The sequence below is a fragment of the Haliotis rufescens genome, unplaced genomic scaffold (assembly GCF_023055435.1).
Source record: "Haliotis rufescens isolate VD_foot unplaced genomic scaffold, xgHalRufe1.0.p SCAF_15, whole genome shotgun sequence".
Classification (NCBI taxonomy): Eukaryota; Metazoa; Mollusca; class Gastropoda; order Lepetellida; family Haliotidae; genus Haliotis; species Haliotis rufescens.
This window is the reverse complement of record NW_025963835.1, coordinates 4,425,002-4,444,382: the sequence shown is the minus strand read 5'-3', so window position 1 is coordinate 4,444,382 and position 19,381 is coordinate 4,425,002. Positions and strand designations below refer to the sequence as shown.

Below are 19,381 nucleotides of genomic sequence, written 5' to 3'. Positions count from 1 at the left end.
ACACCAGAAACCTATGGTTGTGGGTTCGAATCCCCGTTCGCCCCGATTATGTTTGTCAGCACCATACCCATGCTCGTGGGTTTCACCAAAGTGGTAAACGTCTGAGACCTGCATCACTTCGGGCTTTCCTCCCACATTAAGCTGACACGCCGCGGTATAACTGGAATACTGTTTAAAGCGGCATTAAACCCAACTCACTCACTCACTCATGACAATTTGTAAGTAAACTTGATATTGCCCGTTCTGGTTTGGGTAGAAAAGCTTCCAAATGTGTATATTTTGTTTCACTGTGATAATGGTGATAATGCTGGGGACATCAACAAATTCAGGTCCTGTTGTAGAGTCAGTATGAGCTGAAGACAAATTCAGATCCTGTTGTAGAGTCAGTATGAGCTGAAGACAAATTCAGATCCTGTTGTAGAGTCAGTATGAGCTGAAGACAAATTCAGATCCTGTTGTAGAGTCAGTATGAGCTGAAGACAAATTCAGGTCCTGTTGTAGAGTCAGTATGAGCTGAAGACAAATTCAGGTCCTGTTGTAGAGTCAGTGTGAGCTGCAGACAAATTCAGGTCCTGTTGTAGAGTCAGTATGAGCTGAAGACAAATTCAGATCCTGTTGTAGATTCAGTATGAGCTGCAGACAAATTCAGATCCTGTTGTAGATTCAGTATGAGCTGAAGACAAATTCAGGTCCTGTTGTAGATTCAGTATGAGCTGAAGACAAATTCAGATCCTGTTGTAGATTCAGTATGAGCGGCAGACAAATTCAGATCCTGTTGTAGATTCAGTATGAGCTGAAGACAAATTCAGATCCTGTTGTAGATTCAGTATGAGTTGCAGACAAATTCAGATCCTGTTGTAGATTCAGTATGAGTTGCAGACAAATTCAGATCCTGTTGTAGATTCAGTATGAGTTGCAGACAAATTCAGATCCTGTTGTAGAGTCAGTATGAGCTGAAGACAAATTCACATGTAGGAGTTGAAGATATCATGGCTGAACGTGTTGCTGATGTGAGGATCGTGTATACTAGGGCTGGGATGAGTCCAAATTTACTACCTGGATACTCAGCCCCCTATTACCTGACCCTACCCGGGTACCCGCTGCAGGTCTCAAGAGATAGATACAAAATGTTTGATCATCCCCCGTCCGTCCGTCCGTACGTCCATCTGTCATGTTTCGTTTCCGGCGCATAACTCAGAAACTGTTCAATATTTTTGTCATGAAACTTTGCAGGTCTGTTAAGATCATGCTGAACCTTGCTATTTAGAAATTTTAGAAATTTTATTTTTTATGTTTCCATGGCAACAAGATGGACTTAGGTTCTGTGAGGGTAGGGTTCGTTTCCGGAGCATAACTCATAAACCGTTCAATATTTTTTCATCCAACTTTGCAGGTCTGTCAGACACATGCTGAACTGGTGCCTTTTCCTATTTAGAAATTTTAGAAAAATCTATTTTTTACGTTTCCATGGCAACAAGATGGACTTAGGTTCCAAACTCTTCTTTTTTTTACAATTTCCATGACAAGTTCCACTTCGGTTAATAAAAGTAGGGTTTGTTTAGATTTAATTATGTCATAAATTCTGCAACAGGGGCGGGGGATATAGCCACGTTAGTGGCAAACTCTTGTTGGGAATAGTTTGACCGTAGCCCTGGACAAAATGTATTAAGATACACGTTTAAAACAATCTGGTCATGCATACACGGCAGTTGACTATAGCTTTATCTTTATTCAAACATATAGAATTCAGAAGGAATGGGTGCATGGTCAGAAAGAAATGCGAACATCAGTGACTTGTAGTGTAGCCATATACAGTTGTAGATCACAATATATCACGTGACTAACCACGGGTCCAGGTAGTCCTGTGGGTACCCAGGTCCTTCTCAGGACCGACCCGAGTACCCGAGTACCCGAGTTACCCGTACCAGCCCTAGTGTATACCATTACAGCATGGAACCAGGTTCCTACTCCGGTAATAATCTTGGTGGGTCCAAGTCATGAAGGTCTGAGGGTGGCGACGCAGTTTCCAAGAATTTTACTGTCATGTCATTGCACATGCTCAGAAGCCTTTAGCCTTTTATGGATAACTTCAATGTTAGGTGGAAGAAAATTAACCATTGATAATCTGAACTTTTAGTTTTTATATTACTAGAAAAGCACTATCAGTCATAAAGTACAATTTTGATCAGTTTTAATGATTCAAGCAGCCAATGATTTTGTGTTCCCAGGACTCGGGTAATTAGTTTTGTTCCTTTGTATATGTATAGGATGCAATAGTTAGCATCCAGTATAAGCCTGACTTATGTCAGCTAGGTTGTCCTTTATCTACATCGTGTCTGACACTGCTGGCCTGAAGATAGACAACAGATCCATGCAGTGGGGTTATGTACACTTGGATGCAGAAATAAATCAGGTTTTGATATGAACATTTTTGTTTTGTGTTTGAAGTTGGAGTCTTTAGGTACACAGTACTTGTATTACAACATGAACTTTGTCCCCATGTCATAACCTTGAATTTAAACCTATTATTATACCCCCGACCTTTAAGGTCGGGGGTAATATAGTTATACCAAGGTTCCGTCCGTCCGCCTGCCCGCCGTCCATCCATCCGAAAACTTTGTCCTCACGATTTCTCTTAAACTATTCAGTGGATTCATCTCAAACTTAGTACATATAATCTGTGTCATATGGAGGGGTGCAGTCAAAAGAAAAAAATTGTTTTTAGTAATTTTCCATTTTTTTATGAATTTTTCAAACCCTAACCCTATCCTAGCTATTTAATTTGAAACTACTGACACACTAGGCGGGTGGGGGGTATTAGTGGGCCACTCTCACTTTTGCACTTGTTTATCACTGAATCAACAAATGAAGTCGTTATCAATGTTACCACTGCGAACATTGTGCTAAAACCGAAATTGGTTATCAATGATAGATTGTTTTTGTCTTCAATAATAATTAAATTATTTAAAATTTTGCCTGAAACAAATAATGTAATGCCCATATCCCCCGTATTCCACCTCCAGCAGATGTATGTCCTATGCATTCACACTCAGTTCATTTAATTACATAATTTGTTTAGAGGGAGATACTGGCGGAAGTCTTACCCAAATATTCAGGTGAAGTACAAAGCCTGATTGCTCTAAATTTTTTTATGCACCATGAACAATTTGGGCTTTTGAGATGCCCCCCAAATCTCCCTCTCAAAGCTCTGATGATAAAGTACCTCACCTGTCAAGTTAAGAAGGCCAGTTTACATAATGTAGCCAGATGTTGCCCTCCATATGTGGGCTGTCAGTTTGTAAGCTGTTGACCTCTTGGGATTTCAGTTTATCGTCTCAGTTAGGTTGAAATTATGTAAGATGTTTGTAGCCATCATTACATCCCTACCTGTGTCTCAGCATCACAAGGAAAATCTCAACGCCAAAGAGTAGATGTTGAACACGTTTCTACACCATACAGAAATGTGTGTCCAGTATGCCCAAATGTATAGAATGGACCAGACAAAGAATATAAGGCATGCTAAGGGATACACAAAAACATGCCTTGTACCAAATTCTTGACAAGAAATATAAAGGTCATGTCATAAAAGTAATGATCAGATCTTACTGTAAAGAGCACCACATAATTTCATTACTTTTCAGGACCCTCATATTTCCTGTAAGAACCCTTTGAAGTAATTTTTGGGATCCAGGGGGGCGTCTAATTTTGTAGGTCATGGCAAAACCCTAATTGTTAACTTTATAATACTCGCGACCTAAAAGGGTAGGGGTGTACCGTTATACCAAGGAATTCCATGTCTTTCAGCCCGAAGAGCGGAAGGTCGGGGGTTCGGTCCCTGGCAGCGTCATACCAAAATACGTTAAAATATGGTACTTGTTCAGTCTGGCGCTCGGCATTTAGGGGCTAAAAAAAGGCTGGTCGGCTCGGAGTCAGTATACTGTGTCTGAGTGGTGTATTCATGTTCAACTTCGGCATGGTATCTCGGTAGGCTGGCTCTTTAAAGCGGTATCAGTGCAGACTAGTACAAGCACACGCACGCACGCACGCACGTTGAGCAATCGTTATGTATAATCAGAAGAGTGATTGGTATGCTCTCTAATCTCGGCGTCAAAACCTAACTTTCTCTAAAGACTATGTAAACTGCCGGGCAAAAGAAAGTATACTCTTGAAACTGGATTTGACACAAAATTACAAACGTTATCAAAGCGTTACTAGGCTGAAAACACTGCAAACTTAAGGTCCAAAACACAACTATATGATACCCGTATCAAATACATCACCATCGAGGGCGGTCGGGTAGCCTAGTGGTTAAAGCGTTCGCACGTCATGCCGAAGACCCGGGTTCGATTCCCGATATGGGTACAATGTGTGAAGTCCATTTCTGGTGTCTCCCGCCGTGATATTGCTGGAATATTGCCAAACGCAGCGTAAAATCATACTCACTCACATCAACATCGAAATACCAATTACCAAACCGCGCTCTCCTCCCTAATGTTTGGGTATCATTTTATAGTGTTCGGGCCAGGCCTGTCTTTGTCACATATCACAATATCTAGGCTTCCTCTTGATCCTGAGGCACACGCACTCTTTGATAAGTTTAAGAAACATGTACAATCCTTCACCGGATTGCAGGAAATGTGCGATTGTATCGGGCCAAAAAAGTTTGGATTAAAAATTCTACGGTACAATAGGGACACAAAGAGAAATTTGACATATTTCCTAGACTATATCAATGACACTAGTTACACCCTTTGTAATACTGGCCCCGATGAAGGATGCCTGCTGAATTAAAACAGAGACCATATAATATGGTCTCTGATTAAAACAATAGATAATTCAGTGATCCCTAAGGCTAATTAGACATTTACAGTGTTTCGTATGTTAACCTGTTATAATATACAGTTATTTGTGCCCTAAGCTATATACTTACCTGGTGATAATATCATAATATTTGTTGAAAAATTCATTTGGCATTTTTGTGAAACAAATATGCGACCCCAAAACATTTTCGCGACGATTTTATTGAAAAAGAAGAAAAATGACTGCTTAATGAAAAAGTACCCTAAATTTTACTGCTTACTGCTTATGGGACCCTCCCATCAGGACCCTCATTTATCAACTAACTTCATCTTGCAAGTGATGCAACCATTCCTCTCTCCGGGCAGACTCTACCACTAGACCATGGAGGCGGTCTGATAAATACCCAGGAGGCGTTCATCAGACCCGTGAAGATCCGAGGTAGAATAGGTCTTCAGCAACCCATACCTGCCATAAAAGGCGACTATGCTTGTCGTAAAAGGCGACTAACGGGATCGGGTGGTCAGGCTCGGTGACTTGGTTGATGAAGGGCATCGGTCCCAATTGCGTGTATCGATGCTCATGTCGTAAATCACTGGATTGTCAGGTCCAGACTCGATTATTTACAGACCACCGTCATATAGCTGGAATATTGCTGAGTGCGGCGTTAAAAACAACAAACCAAAACCAAAAACATGTGACTTGCCTCACTAGATACTGTACACAGTAAAGTATCACCATGTCTTTTCTTGTGTCTTTAATTTTAGCCACAAAACATAATCAACAACAATAAACAAATTAATTGATTTGCAAATGTCGATGTACATGTATTCAGAGGGTAGGTGGTCGGCCTGTTGACTCTCACTTTGGTGTATTATGAATCGTTTTTAGTGAAATCTATGATCATGATGATGTTTCCTTTTAAAATTTAAAATCATAGCTAGATTTTCTCAACATGGTCAATGTAAATTTGGTCATTATGTCATGGAAAAGCATTCTGATTGGCTGCCGCTGAGAGCTTTCCAGTAAAGCTGTTCTATTTTTGGATATTGGGTTATCCAGCATTAGACAAAGCTGATATGTCATATGATATTTTCAAGGGATGTGTCCGTTTCAAATATTAATAGGATTGTACAGTTAATTAAGTTCTTGACAGACTGAATGATCTGCATCACGACTGATGCAAGGGAGAAATAAGCTATGATCATGGCACGTCAGTCTGTTTAGTTGTTGTCATTGTTTTGTTCAGGCTGACGACATGGCGGTTCGTCTGGAAGAAGGTATCGACCTGAATGACCTCCGACAAAGTAAAGAAGTAATCCTTTCCTTGGCTGAGGACCAGGAACAAGGTATGAACCGTCTTTGTTGTTTATCAGCAGTTCATAGCTAATCATGCTAATGTGGGGGCATGGTTGATATTTGTCATCTAAGGCACTACGCTGTGCAGAGTTGCGTCCCTTAGGCCTGCTAGCATCCCAGACTCGCCCAGGTTATAATGTGTGGTTTGTCAGCACTACACCCATCTCACACCAGTAGATTGTAGTGTTCTTGTGTATACTATGATTAGCTCAGACTACTATATGAACCAAATTATTTTGGGACTCACGCCTGAAATGTTAATATACGACAGATGTATTTTACAGAATTTAATTGCCTGTAATTAAGGGTGCATATTACACATGAGTGTGTATTATACACGAACAAATAAGTCTTGTGTACATTGATCAATCGGAAGGGTTGCTAATTGGGATTGTTCACTAGCCAATATCTTAGCAAATATCGCCATGGGCGCTTATTAGAGTGTGGCGCTTATTACGTTGAATACGGTACCATTTATTTAGGTAAATAATTGCCTTGTTAACTTTTGCTTTCAGTTACATGTCTTTCATACAATATATGGTGAAAGTATTTGAAAGTCAGTGTTGTTTTAAGTATCACGTATTTGTTTACACACTCTTATTTTCTTTCAGAAAGAAATCAAGACCTCCAATTAGACAATGATTACTTTGATCCTGAGGATGTGTTACAAAATGTCTTTCCTGAAGGGGAATTTGATTCGGATGAGTCTGAATCATTGTTTGTCCGGATGGGCAGAAACATGCACGACGTGACCGGAGATGGGGGTGTGATGAAGAAGATCCTCACCCAAGGAGTTGGCTCCGACTTGGCCCCTGATGCTCTTGTCCGGGGTAAGGTGCTTTGTTACAGCATTGAATCATCGTCTTGTACAGAAACATGGAGTATTTTTGTGTTTTCGGACATCCTCACACAAGAACATACAGAATTGCAATTGATTTTGTTAATTTAGTGAAGGCATGACCATGATAAAGAAAGAGTCCTTTTGTTATTGACGGCATTGGGCAAGTGTTTTTCAAACATGCAAGTAACAGGCCATCTGATTGGCTGAATATGTGAAATCGTTCAACAGTATACCATGATATGAAATACTAATGAATACGTATCACAATACATTTGGGTAATACTGGTGTAGTGCGTTTTTTCAAAATCATGCATATTTTCTTGCTGGCAAAGTTTACCTAAGTGCGAAGTCGAATTGAAATTATGAAATTAGCTACTGTTTTCATCGAAATAGCAGAACTATTCACATGATTCAGGACCAGTTTCCTGTATGATATGTATCTACGAAACATGCACTGGGATGTTGCAACATCCAACAGAATGACAGACGACTACAAAGTTTTCAAAAATGTGTGGGTAAGTTGGGGTTTTTTTCAGGCTCATAACATATTACTAAACGCATGCAATATATTTTGTTTTCAGTACACTATAATGGCTATTTAGAAGATGCAATTGAGCCTTTTGACTCCAGTCGACTGCGGAAAACTGTAAAGAAATTTCGACTCAACAAAGGTAACGAAATATGTAGATGTCAAAACGAGAAATGTGTGATGGTTTACATGTTTCTATTTCATTGCGATGTTTATGGAAGTTAATCCATATGTTATGAATACACTGTCTGCACGTCTCATTACATCAGGGGCACAGGTGGCCCAGTCATCTAAGACACCGCATTTTGCTGTGCAGAGTTGCCTCCCTTGGGCACACCAGCAACCTGTGATCATGGGCTCTCCCTGATTGTGTTTCCAGGTTTGTCAGCATCATACCCATGTCCGTGGGTTTTACAAAGGTGGTAAACTTTTTAGAACTGCATCACTTCAGGCTTTCTTCCCACATCAAGCTGACACGACGTGATATAACTGAAACACTGTTAAAAGCGGCATTAAACCCAAGTCACTCACTCACTCACTTGAATAAAAGACCAACACTTCTAGCCTGTGTTCCTTTTACCACCATCTGAACATGCTGAGATTTTGTCTGCAATTTAAGATAAATGTGTGCAGACTTTGTTTTATGTTTGATATTTATTGATATGAAACTACTTTAAAAAATTAACACATACTTCCTGATTAACAAAGTACCATTGAATTATCTTTGCAGGAGAGGTTTTCACAGGGTTTGACGTAGCTGTGAATTCCATGAAGAAAGGAGAATTATCCAGGTTCCTGATAAAACCTGAGTATGCCTTCGGCGCCATGGGCTGCCCCCCTCGCATCCCTGCTGATGCCACTTGTAAGATACTCACCCTTACTGGGACATGTGGGACTCGGGTTAGAATAGGTCCCCAACTGTGTCCATCTTCCTGTGGCAAGGAGTTAACTTACTATGAAAGTCTGGTTTCCTTCCTTGCCGAACGAGGCTGGAATTACGGGGTTTGATCGTAGTGCCATCAGTGGCTATTACAAGTTATGTCCCTCCTACGTCGATCCTATTGACCAATCAGATTCCACCTATCATATTACTTGCACTTGCTTCAAATAAAATCAAGACTTAGATCGTAATAAGAAGTGTCTCACCTTGCAAAGTGCATCAAATTACTTGAGCACCTTGATTAAAAACATGAAAAGATTTGGAAAATATCTGTCAACGCCCTTTTGACGATACACATACTTTGCAAATCCTGCAATCGACTGAAATCTACACTGTGGTTTATGAACCAGATGTCAATATCGTTACACAATTTTGATTTGACTATGCATAGACTTGTTAGTCCTGCCAAAAAACACAGCTCCATAATTCCAGCCTAGTTCAGCAACTCTCTTGCCTTTGGAACATGTCTCTGGTGAGGCGACTAATAGGACCAGGTCGTCAGACTGTCAGACCATTGCATGTCCTCATATATCTAAGGTCTGGAGTATTGGTTGTTGTATATAGACCTGTGAAGATCCAGGGTAGAATAGGTCTTCAGCAACCCAAGCTTGCCGTAAAAGGCGACTATACTTGTCGTAAAAGGCCACTAACAGGATCGGGTGGTCAGGCTTGCTGACTTGGTTGATGCATGTCATCGATCCCAATTGTGTGGATCAATGCTCATGATATTAATCACTGGATTGTCTGGTCCAGACTCGATAATTTACAGACCACCATCATATAGCTGGAATATTGCTGAGTGCGGTATTAAACAACAAACCAACCAAACAATGGTTGTTGTATAGTGACTGGTTTTGTCTGGATCAGACTCAATTAGTTACTGGCTGCCATGATATGGCTGGAATATTGCTGACAGTTGCATTTTACAACATTCTTTGCTTCACTGTATATTTATTGTCACCATTAGAGTTCATGCTTGTCATAGATGACTAGATTCAGGGTGATTGTGTGAGCAAGCATTATATCCTACCTAAATATTATCCTGGGGGAAGTTTTATTCTAGAGTATAGTATCCTACCTTAGTGCCACTCTGGAATGGGTTCACATTCACCAGGGAGAATCATCCTGACACTAGAGAATTTCATCCCGGGGATAAAAAATAGGGTAGGATAATATTCATTCTTGCAATTGCACAATGTGGTACAACGTGTGACCTGTTTGGTGGAGTGTCACCGTACTCTGACAGATTGAGTCCACCTCGATGGTGAATAGTGGTAGAGCATCTGCCTGGACAGTGGAAGGACGGAAGTTCAGTCCCTGAAAGACATTAAAAGATGGTACTTGTTACCCTGCCTGGAGCCCAGCATTAACATGATTAAGGGGCTATAACAAGGACTGGTCGGCTCAGAGTCAGTATACTGTATGTGAGTGGGGTATTCATGTTAAACTGCAGCATGGTATCTCAGTGGGCTAGTAGGATTAAATTTGCATTGGTCTGGACTAGTACCATCAGACGCATGCATGCATGCCGTTATATAAGTGCAATAACAATCTTGGATGCGACAGTAAACCCCATTTCACCTCACCTCTGACAGCTGGATGAGTGCTCATGTTATTCCGAAGATTTGATTATGTTCAGCCTCCAGGGACAACTTATTCAATCCTGAGGTTCTCTTATTATTCTCAAATTTCTGAAGGCTGTGAATTAATTTACTTTAGTTTTAAAAGTCGGTCATTGAACATCTCAGGCAGGCATATGTGAATTTTTTATTCATAAGTGTGATTATCAGGCTCACATGGTAATAAAAAGAGCTTTAGCTGGATTTCTTTCAACACTTTCCTGAATTTTTAGGGTTGGCAGGTCCGAGTGATTAGAAATAAATCACTAATCTGTGTGACTCTGCTAATGGATGAAGACAATGATTAATACCATGTATTCAGGTCATGGACTGCTAATGGATGATGATGATGATGATGATGATGACTATGTGTTTCAGTGATGTATGAGATCCAACTGCTGAGTTTCGTGGAGAAGGAAGGAGTCGATGACTATTACAGTATGACAGACGTAAGAGGAACTTTAAGATTTTACAGACTTGTCTTTCTCAACAATCCCCGAGTATCCATGCTATGCCCTGGCAGTATATCAACAAACAATATTGACTAAATAGTTCTGACATGAACATATTTTCAAATGTCCTCCTTTGTTCTTTGAGCATCATCCACTCTCAACAAGTCAACCCAAGGGTGATCTTAAGTTGCATAGCAACCAGGCATGTGACAAAGTGCGTTGGTTGCCATGAACGTTCAGGTGGGAATGAACCAAATATTATGATTGTAGGCAAAACCACAAGTGGCTCACAAAAACATGGTGTGTTAGTCCTCTAATTGAAATATGTCCTTAAAAGTGACCTTTTGTGGCCTTGAAAAAGCATGAAATGCCTGTATTGAACTGAGCAAATTGTGTATGAACTGTGACTGACATTGCATGGGATGTTTCATTACTTTACTTTCAGGAAGAAAGAAGAATGCTGACATTTCCCAAGTTACGTCAAGTTGCTAATTCAGAAAAGCAGGTATGTGTGTTTCAGTGGAGTATCATAAAGCAGGTATGTGTGTTTCAGTGGAGTATCATAATGCAGGTATGTGTGTTTCAGTGGAGTATCATAAAGCAGGCCCCTATCGGATTGGATGACATAGAAGGTCAAGGTCACTAAGTGTGAACTTGGTGTTGCAAAACTTTGTTTGCACCTCTACTTGAATATTTATGACTGGAATATGATAAGACTTTGTATACATGATCTCTAAGTGGGGTTTCGATCACATCCTCTTTTGAATAACCTATAAATCCTGAAACATGGTTCAGATTTCATGAAATTTTGGATTCATGAAGAAATCAAATGTTCAATCGGTTTGTCATGTTAAAATGAACTCAATAGCTATCATATGTCGGAATGTGTCAAATGTCAAGGTCATTTTAAAGGTCGTTTTCTCATGAAAAGTATTGTTTGGACACCTCCTTAATTTGCAACACATAATGTTCTCTTATGTGTGATTGAATGTTATAAGGTTACTTGGTGTGTAGTAGACCTCCAAGAAAGCTTGTGTACAGGATATCTAGAGCATTTATGATTGGAATATGACCAAATTTTATTTTCATGAACTCAAGGCAGAACATAGTTTTGATTGAAGGTCAAGGTCATGCAACCAAAAGGGCTTGTGACTTTGTTATTCAGATAGTGAGAGGCATAGGACTTTCTGTTTCAAAATTGTATTGCAATGGGTGTGTGTTTTTGAAATTATAAGACCGAAATGTAGTATCCAATGGCAAGGTTGTTTGTTTTTTTCAAATTTTAGATTGAGCAAAGAGACATGTCAAGAGAAGTATTCATACACAGTGAAAAAAACGTGGAATCCATATAGCATTTGCAACTCATTAGACTGCAGCACACACTCTTATTCAGTTCTTCAATATTTTAGGAAGGAAATGAGTACTACCGCGTGAACAACTTCCGGCGAGCCGTGGGGAAGTACCGGATGGCAGTGCGGATCATCGAGGATGCACACCTGAAGGACTACAAGGAACAGCAGGAGCAGCGCAAGCTGTTGCTGAAGCTGTACCTCAACCTGGCCCTGTGCTGTGAGAAGCTGGGGGAGGTCAAACATGCCCTCTACAACTGTGCCAACGCCTACAGGATTGAACCCAAAAATGCCAAGGTGCTTTACCACTATGGAAAGGTAAGGTGTTGATGGCCAGTAAGGCTTGGACTGATCTGTGATTGTTAAACTGTAGATCATCAAATTAATCCAAGCTTTATGTTAATGCAAAAATGGGAGCGTCCATTGCTTGCAGTGATAAAGTGATGCTTTTTTTATGTGGACATATTGGAATATTCTGTCATGTCAGGTTGAAACAATGACATATAACACAGCTCACAATAAACAATGTCATTGAGTAGAGTTATACTGGTATGTCACGATTTGAAATTCTAATGAATATGTATCATAAAACGTTTTGAAATATTGCATTTACATAAGTGACAATTAGAATGAAATTAAGAAATTGAGAAGTTAGTTGATTCCTGTGATCGAAAGAGCAAAACTATTCACGGCCAGGGCCTTCCCGAAGTGGAAGGTCGGCACGCCCAGGGCCTTCCCGGAGTGGAAGGTCGGCATGCCCAGGGCCTTCCCGGAGTGGAAGGTCGGCACGGCCAGGGCCTTCCCGGAGAGCGGAAGGTCTGGGTTTCATTCCCCATCCACTTCATACCAATAGGAGACTGCCTCCCTGGTCTAGAGGTAGATCGTTAACCCGGAGAGCGGAAGGTCCGGGTTTCATTCCCCATCCACTTCATACCAATAGGAGACCGCCTCCCTGGTCTAGAGGTAGAGCGTTTATCCGGAGAGCGGAAGGTCCAGGTTTCATTCCCCATCCACTTCATACCAATAGGAGACCGCCTCCCTGGTCTAGAGGTAGAGCGTCCGCCCAGGGAGCGGAAGGTCCTGGGTTCGATCCCTGGCCGCGTCATACCAACAGGCGTTAAAAGATGTTACTTATTGTTACCATGCCTTGTGCTCATCATTAAAGGGCAAAAACAAGGACTGGTCGGCTCGGAGTCAGTATACTATGTGTGAGTGGGGTATTCATGTTTAACTGTGTCAGAGGGCTAGCACTATTAAAAAAATTGGCATTAGTCCGGAGTACCGTAGTACAAGCAGCCACACACCAAAGAATCAACTTGTCTGATTGTTGTTCTATCATCAATTTCACCTGACGTGTAGTTTCTTATACAACACATACCCGGACAATTTAGGATTTCCTTCCACATAACATCATGTTAATATTTTCTACATCATTTGTTTTTAAAGTATTTCCAGTAAATCAAACTGATCCTGCTTCCAATCAGGGCTCCATTCTTGGCACATTTTTATTCGGGAGTGTTTTTTTATTGCTATTTAAGGTTCTAGAGAACGAGTTGTCATCTGCAAATTCTGAGCCAGGTCACTCAGTAACCAGGAAACTCGGTTGATGGCAAGGTCACATGACGATGACTTGTCAGATACTGGTCTTTGTTTTCTTCATTGATAACCATGACAGCGGATATAAGATATTCCTTGTAAACAAGGGTCAGTGGTCACATGATAATGACTGAGGCTGGCTTGAGACTTGTTGCCATAAGGGAAATTCAACATGTATCAATGTTGTTACATCAGATTTCACCGATGAACTTTCAAAGTAAGGCAGGTTCTATGCATGCCATTACAAGCGGAATTGGTCCACAAATTAAATGTCGCATATGAATGCCTGGTGGTAGAGGTATCAAATCACAGTTGAAGCTTGATAGTCACTTAAATTAAGTATCAATGTCGTCAGAAGCCACATACCAAGTTTACCGGTAGCACAAATCTTTTTGTTTTGTTGCTGTTCATTTTTCATCCCATTGTCAATACTGATTTGTTTCTCTTTTTCAGTCCTATAGAATGGACATGAATTTCAATATGGCACGAAGTTATCTGGAGAGAGCACAGAGGCTGCAGCCAAATGATTCTAAACTCAACCAAGAGATTCAAGAACTAAACAAGTGGGTACTGTTGTGGAGACTAGGTCATTGCAAAAGTGTTTACAAGCAGAATAGGTTTCCAGTATCATTGCAAAAGTGTTTACAAGCAAAATAGGTTTCCAGTATCATTGCAAAAGTGTTTACAAGCAGAATAGGTTTCCAGTATCCAATGTTTGTCTCCTTAATGGGATTTGGGACATGGCCAGGTGCCAGTACCCCATGCTTGTGGCTCCATGGTGACGGTCAGTTGCCAGTACCGATGCTTGTCTCTTTAATGGGACATGGCCAGGTGCCAGAACCCAATGCTTGTGGCTCCATGGTGACGGTCAGTTGCCAGTACCGATGCTTGTCTCTCCATGGGGAATCTGTGTTCTTCCCAAAATCGATGTAATCATATTGTCTATTTTCCCTGAATGCTTGTCCAGTTTTCCACATCTCTGAAACTGCCATATGGCAGCCATATTGAAAACGTCATTTTGCCTATGGCTTGGACATGTGGTTTGCAGAATAAAATATGAAACACTTACTGGGATTTTGCTGAAATATGGCAGACTGTGGCTTAAAACAAGACAAAACAAACAAAATATGAAGAAAGTATATAGGTTTCAGTTGTTTGTTTGTTTGTTTATCCTATACAAATCACCTGTTCACTTGTTGCAGGTATGAGAGGCAGTGTAATGAAATAGAGAAGGAGACGTGCAGAAGGATGTTTTCTCAGCCTACTGGTGTGACTGAAGGTAACTTGCCTCCCTTTGCTGTGGGGAGTTTTAGCTGTTAACCCATGTTCACAAGGCAACCGTATACACTAGCCTATATCAAGGTCTTGCTATTTCAAGCCTACTTTCCTGTCCTAAAATATGACAGGACTATCGCCCATATCGATAGTCTAATGTTTTACAAAATCAACATCTGTGTTCCGAAAATGTGGTCGCTGCGATGGCCGGGGCCATCACCTGTCATATTTGCAAAGTTGTTATTCTAAAAATTAAGCTAAGACAAATATTTTCGAAGTGGTTCAAAGTTTTCAGTCAACTCCCCAAAGTACTTGTATATTACATTAAGTAATACGTTACCACTGTTATACCGAGGCTGTTGTCTCCCACAACTGCTGCTATAGCGAAATCTACCACAGAGATCTCAATTACCTCATGCAGCACGTGCGTAGCCACCTAGCTGCCATGTGACACCCTTCACTCTTGTCTCTTTGCTTGCTCTAGCAAGACGTACAATAAACTGCTCAAGCGTTCCTGTTTCTCCTTTATTACTGTTTATTCTCTCTAATAAACTGTGCTTTTACGGGGCGTTTGCTGTAACTACGCTTGGAAATATTTTTCCCGCCATAAGGAAATATTTTTCCCGCCCTTTTTTTTCTATATACTTGCGGGGTGTCTCGTATGCACGTTGCGTCTTACGTTCCCCTGTTCTAGTATATCTTGGGGTTTTTGCATCACTTATTCCTCCATATGTTATATGTGTATGTTCTATATTCCCATTGCTCGTTTATTTTCTTGTGAAAATACTCGTTTGTGACTATTTGTGGTGCGTGTGTTGTAACCATGTTTTGCTCTTTGTTCATAGTACAAACAAAATGTCTGACATGGATGTTTCGCCGTCCTCCACCCCCTCTACCCCCGCAACCAGGAGCTGCGGGGTGTGCCGCAAGCGAGCGCTACCGGCTGTATGTGCAGTCCATTTCCACCCCTGTGGTGGCCGGCTCGTCCGGTCGGGGTCCCCTTGCGGGTACCACCACCACGGCTGCGGCGGATCCCTTGGCGGCCTGTGGGCTGTCCGGGGTTTCCGTCGCTGCATTACTTGCATAACTTGTGGACTCCAAGCTGGCGGCCTTATCTCCTGATAGGCCACTGGCTGTTCCGTCCCCGGCCACTTCGGTGGCCGTGGGGTCGGACGCGGGGTCCACGGGTACGGCGGCGGCTCCCGTGGTCACCGGTCCTTCCCCCGAACCGTTGCTCCCGCTATCGGTTAAGGACCGCGTGGCCATGGTTTATGACCTCTTTGAGGACATGCCCCGGCCGGTACCGCGGGGAATCCACGACTGTGGGTTCCTCCGAGGTATACGATGAGTCTTCCGACACGGCTTTCCCCGCATCAACCTTGCTGCGCGGTATCAAGCCTTCCTTGGAGAACGCCTTCCCGGCGGCCTCCGGTCGGGGTCTCCCGTTGCCCCCGACGTCGTGGAGAAAGGGTTTATTCCCGGTACATGACCTTGCCTTTCCCGAGGCTGGTCCTACCGCGGAGGCCCATGTTGAGCGGTTGGGTGTCCGTGCCCCACCGGCTGCTACGGTAACGCAAGCTACCTTGCACCAGCTGGACGCCCTCGCTCGGCACTCCATGTCTCACGGAGACACTTACTTGGCTGCAGCGGCCCGTCTGGTCGAAGGTTCTCCCACGGACCGTGACCAGCGCATTTACAACTGCCTGCTCAGTTTAAATGCTTCCCTGGAGTACGCTGCCGAGGACTCTCGGCACACACTTGCTCTTGTTGGGTCCCTGCATAGGCGCCTGGGTGCCGCTCCTAACCGGAGCGCGCTCCAGGCTTCTGCTGCCGGTAGGTCTAAGGGGTCGGGTTCTTCTTCCTCTGGGAAGTAGCCCCGCCCTGAGGGCTCCGGTATGGGCATCAGCTGCCTTTTCGCGGGAAGACGGGGAACTGGGGGAAGCCCAAGTCGTCGACGGACGGCAAGGGCCCCTCCAGGTGACTCTCATTGGTTGGCCCTTAGGCGAACCCGAGTCACTTGGCCCTGGACAGTTGCGCCTGCCGCAGCCTGTCAGGGCCCCCTCTCCTTCCCCAGTGGGAGCCAGACTCCAGACTTACTGGGAGAATTGGGAACAAGTGTTCGATGACCCGTGGGTGGTCAACACGATTCGGTACGGCTATCGGCTTGATCTCAAAGCGAATCCGCCGCTCACCGTTGCCCCGTTGGCAGGTTTCGATTCCGAAACCGATCTTCCCATCCTCGCCGATGCCATCGGCAGGTTGGTGGAGAAGGGGCAGTACGGGAGTTAGCTCTACCAGAAATAACACCGGGGTTTTACTCCAGGATATTTCTCGTTCCCAAGTAGGACAGTGCCGAACTCAGAATGATTCACACGTCCGCTCCCTGGCTGTTCACCCGGTTAACCACCCCCATAGTGGGGTTCCTCCACAGGAGGGGTGTCCGGTACTTCGCGTAACTGGACGACTCGCTAGTAGCAAATCGAATGACGGACACCCTGTCACGCCATCTCGTTTTCGCACGTCGGCTCTTGGAGCAATTGGGGTGGATTATCAATCTCCCCAAGAGCGAGTTAACCCCTTCTCAGAACTTGCTGTTCATCGGAGGTCGGTTCAACACGGTGTCCCATCGCCTCTTTGTCCCCCCAGACCGGTGGCACAAGATTCAGGCGATGATTGCCAAAGTCTTAGCGGTGCAACAGACTGTTCACTTTTGGGAACAGCTGTTAGGGCTACTTGTATCAGCCCAGGACTGCACCGAACGGGGTCGTCTCCAACTCCGCCCGCTGCAACGGTTTTTAATCCAGTTGTTAGCAACGGAGGTGAACAGTGCAACCGTCGCCCTCCCGGATCGGCTCCGACCGCATCTGGAGTGGTGGACGGTCCCTTACAATGTCTTATCAGGAGTCTCTATGCGGCCCTACCGGGCCACGTTGAACCTGTATACAGACGCCTCTCTAGTGGGCTGGGGCGCCCATCTAGAGGGGGAGGTGAGCTCGGGGCTGTGGTGCGTAGACGAACTAGGTCTTCACATCAATTGTCTCGAGTTCAAGGCAGTGATCAACGCAGTCAATCACTGGAAGCATCGTCTCGTCAACGCCCGGCTCATGCTGGCGACCGACAACACGACGGTAGTGTCCTATGTGAACAAACTGGGGGGAACCCACATTCACTCGCTACTCGATCTCACGTTCGAGTTTTACGCTCTGGTGGACAGTGTCCCGTGCCAGATACGCGCCCATCACATCCCAGGTGTGCGGAACGTACTGGCCGATGCTCTATCGAGGCCTCAGGATCCGAGCCCCACAGAGTGGATGCTGAACCCAGTAGTGTTTCAGTGGCTGTGCGAACGTTTGGGTCGTCCGATGGTCGACCTGTTCGCAACACGGTTCAACAATCAACTCCCATTGTTTGTATCACCAGTCCCGGACCCGAGGGCCATCAATCACGATGCTCTCGCGTTAGACTGGACGGGCTTGGACGCTTATGCTTACCCGCCGACAGCGTTGATACCACACATTCTAAGCCGGCTCCGAGGAGTTCGCTGTCGAATGTTACTGATCGCGCCCATGTGGCCGAACAGATCGTGGTACCCCGACTTGCTGACCCAGGTCACGCAGTTGCCACTCCCACTGCCTGTGAGACCGGATCTCTTGATCCACCCTCACACCCGTCAGCTTCATCCAAACGCAGGGCAGTTCAATCTGCACGCGTGGATGTTGTCACCGAGCGTCTGAGGAGTAAAGTTTTTTCTCGCCGGGCGTCTCGGGCATACGTTAGTATGCATCGTGATTCTACCCAGAAGGTGTATAATGCACGTTGGGTTATTTTCACGAAGTGGTGTTGTAAACATCACATTCAATCGCCAGATAAGGTATCTGTGCAGGATATTGCTCGTTTCATGTCTCACTTGCGAGAGACCCGGAAACTCTCCGGGGGTTCCATTGCCAACTATGTCTCGTCCGTTGCTACGGTACGGGACGTTGCTATGGGTACCAGTCTCTCCAAAGAGCCGGTGATACGGGGTATTATCAAGGGTTTCAAACAGCACGATCTTAAGGTATTCCCTGTATAATGGGCAGTTTTGAAAATCATAAAACACTTTCTTTTATTATCATATACACCATTCCCTGGATTTATTTTTAAAGTTTTATCAATATTCACCGTTCAGTTAATCTGTTTCATTAACTTTTATACGCCCACCCCCCTTTCTACAAAATTCGAAATCATGGAACAGGGGTATGCATGTTCAAATGATCATGAACTTGGCATTTATTTCTTAAATATTTCATAATAGATATATATCGGCAGGGAAATCATGTAAGTTTATAAATATAAGCAGTAAATTCAATGCAGAAGTAGTGTATTGAGGCATTCAACATGTGAACTTGTAATTAGGCTTCTGAAATGCTTGTTTTTTCCATGTCTTTTTTCAATTGAGACATTGTATTTATTGCTCTGGAAGTACAAACAAGACACATAGATATGAAAACACTTCTGTAAAAACATCTGAAGTGACTATAAAATAAAAACAAGACAAAAAAACAACAATTTACCATTATTTATTAGTATTATAACCCCAATCCTAATAACACCCCCCACCCCCCACCGCTATTTTTCTGTTTGA

General features: G+C 43.4%; 1 protein-coding gene across 1 annotated transcript in view; it reads left to right on the top strand.

Moving 5' to 3' along the window:
• The first annotated feature begins 5,854 nt into the window (after nt 1-5,854).
• The window catches only part of LOC124134963 (inactive peptidyl-prolyl cis-trans isomerase FKBP6-like), a 31,117-nt gene continuing 17,590 nt past the window's right edge, over nt 5,855-19,381 (top strand). Inside the window, exons 1-9 of the mRNA XM_046500080.2 lie at nt 5,855-6,146; nt 6,768-6,986; nt 7,579-7,668; nt 8,257-8,388; nt 10,464-10,534; nt 10,983-11,042; nt 11,947-12,204; nt 13,936-14,045; nt 14,685-14,761. Coding sequence (XP_046356036.2) covers nt 6,056-6,146; nt 6,768-6,986; nt 7,579-7,668; nt 8,257-8,388; nt 10,464-10,534; nt 10,983-11,042; nt 11,947-12,204; nt 13,936-14,045; nt 14,685-14,761 — 1,108 coding nt within the window. The 5' untranslated portion in view covers nt 5,855-6,055. The remainder of the gene's footprint in view (nt 6,147-6,767; nt 6,987-7,578; nt 7,669-8,256; nt 8,389-10,463; nt 10,535-10,982; nt 11,043-11,946; nt 12,205-13,935; nt 14,046-14,684; nt 14,762-19,381) is intronic.